General features: G+C 47.2%; 1 protein-coding gene across 1 annotated transcript in view; it reads right to left on the bottom strand.

The window, feature by feature from the left end:
• The window catches only part of LOC104288976 (semaphorin-4D-like), an 8,314-nt gene extending 7,833 nt beyond the window's left edge, over positions 1-481 (bottom strand). The window contains exon 1 of the mRNA XM_009887861.1: positions 173-481. Within this exon, the coding sequence (XP_009886163.1) occupies positions 173-481 (309 nt within the window). The remainder of the gene's footprint in view (positions 1-172) is intronic.
• Between the last annotated feature and the right edge of the window lie 902 nt (positions 482-1,383).

The following is a 1,383-nucleotide window of genomic DNA, read 5'->3' as shown; positions in this document are numbered from 1 at the left end:
TCCCCCGCCGGGGGGCGGGGGAGGCGGACACGGAGCCGCGCACTCTCCCGGGGGAAGGAGGATAGAGAGCAGCAGGGGGGACGGGCGAACCGGAGGTACGGTGCTCCCGGGGGGCCGGTTGGGAAACGGGAGCAGAACCGGTCCCCTCTTTTCACAGTAAAGCCCATCTCACCTGCCGCCCGGCCCAACGTCTCCAGCGCACCCTGTGGGCCCCAGAAACGCTGGCATTTGTCTGCCTCAAACGACACCCCCCGACACCCCGCGGGGCTGCTGCCGGTGCTGGGGACAGGCGGGTGGATGAGGAACGCCCACGGACGAGGCTGATCCGCGTCCCCGTGGTGACCTGGATGTCATTACCAGGATTGGACACGTTTTTTCTGCGCAGCAGAGGAGAAACTCGCAGAACTCCCTTCCTCCATCCGCGGCTGTAACTAACGCACAGCGACCCAAACGGCGTCAAATACAGCCAGAACTTCCCCATTCTTTTGGCGTGTTTGTGTCACGTGAGCGCTTAACCGTCTCTAATTTTGGGACTTGTTTCTCAAAATTCTGATTTGCCATCCAACAATAGTTGCGGATTCTGAAATAGGTGGTGTAAACTGTTCCAACGATAGAACTGTTGTTAACCCCACGAATCAAATAGTCCATGACGAACCTCTGCCAAGGAGGCGGCTGTTCTAAAAATTACACTTTATTGCTCTGTATTTGCTGCTTTACTATTGTTTTTTTTACCTAGTGGCGGGATAACAAAATAGGGCTTTCCCTCCAAAGCAAAGTCTTGCCTAGGAAATAATTTTCCAGGAAATTAGCAGAGCCTTCGAATGACATGAATTAGGCACCAAAAGCTGAAGAGAACACACTGCGTGCCAGCGCTTTCTTAAACAGCAGTAACTTTATTGCCCACAGATAATGCAAACATTTTCCACCCTTGCTGCAATTCAGCAAGTTACCTACTTAACAAGGTTCACAAAAACTAGTTATTTCAGAAGTACCCTATTGTTCTTTGAGCATATTCTCATTGAAGGTGTTTATTATTGCTCAAATCTACAGTCTGGTTGTGATTGGCCACTCAGTCATGAGATATGCAGAATTAAAGATGATACAGGACTTTCAGGAATCCATTTTTTTTTAATTAGAAAATATACCTGCTTGTAGGATAGAAAACAATCCAAAGTAACAATATTTGAATTTCTGAGTCCAGACTTTGTTCGGGCACAATACATCAGGATTAACTTTAAAGCAGAATGGAATATCAATAGAAAAAAATACTGTACATTGATTTTGAGAAATAACATCTCAGCACAGATTGAGTGTTCACACTAACGATGCTGTAGTGTCCTCTAAAAACCCCCCCAAAATAAATAGGAAAAATGTAATTGGTGT

The sequence above is a fragment of the Charadrius vociferus genome, unplaced genomic scaffold, assembly GCF_000708025.1.
Source record: "Charadrius vociferus isolate BGI_N301 unplaced genomic scaffold, ASM70802v2 scaffold1506, whole genome shotgun sequence".
Classification (NCBI taxonomy): domain Eukaryota; kingdom Metazoa; phylum Chordata; class Aves; order Charadriiformes; family Charadriidae; genus Charadrius; species Charadrius vociferus.
The sequence above is the reverse complement of the archived record's forward strand: the minus strand, read 5'-3'. Positions and strand labels throughout refer to the sequence as shown.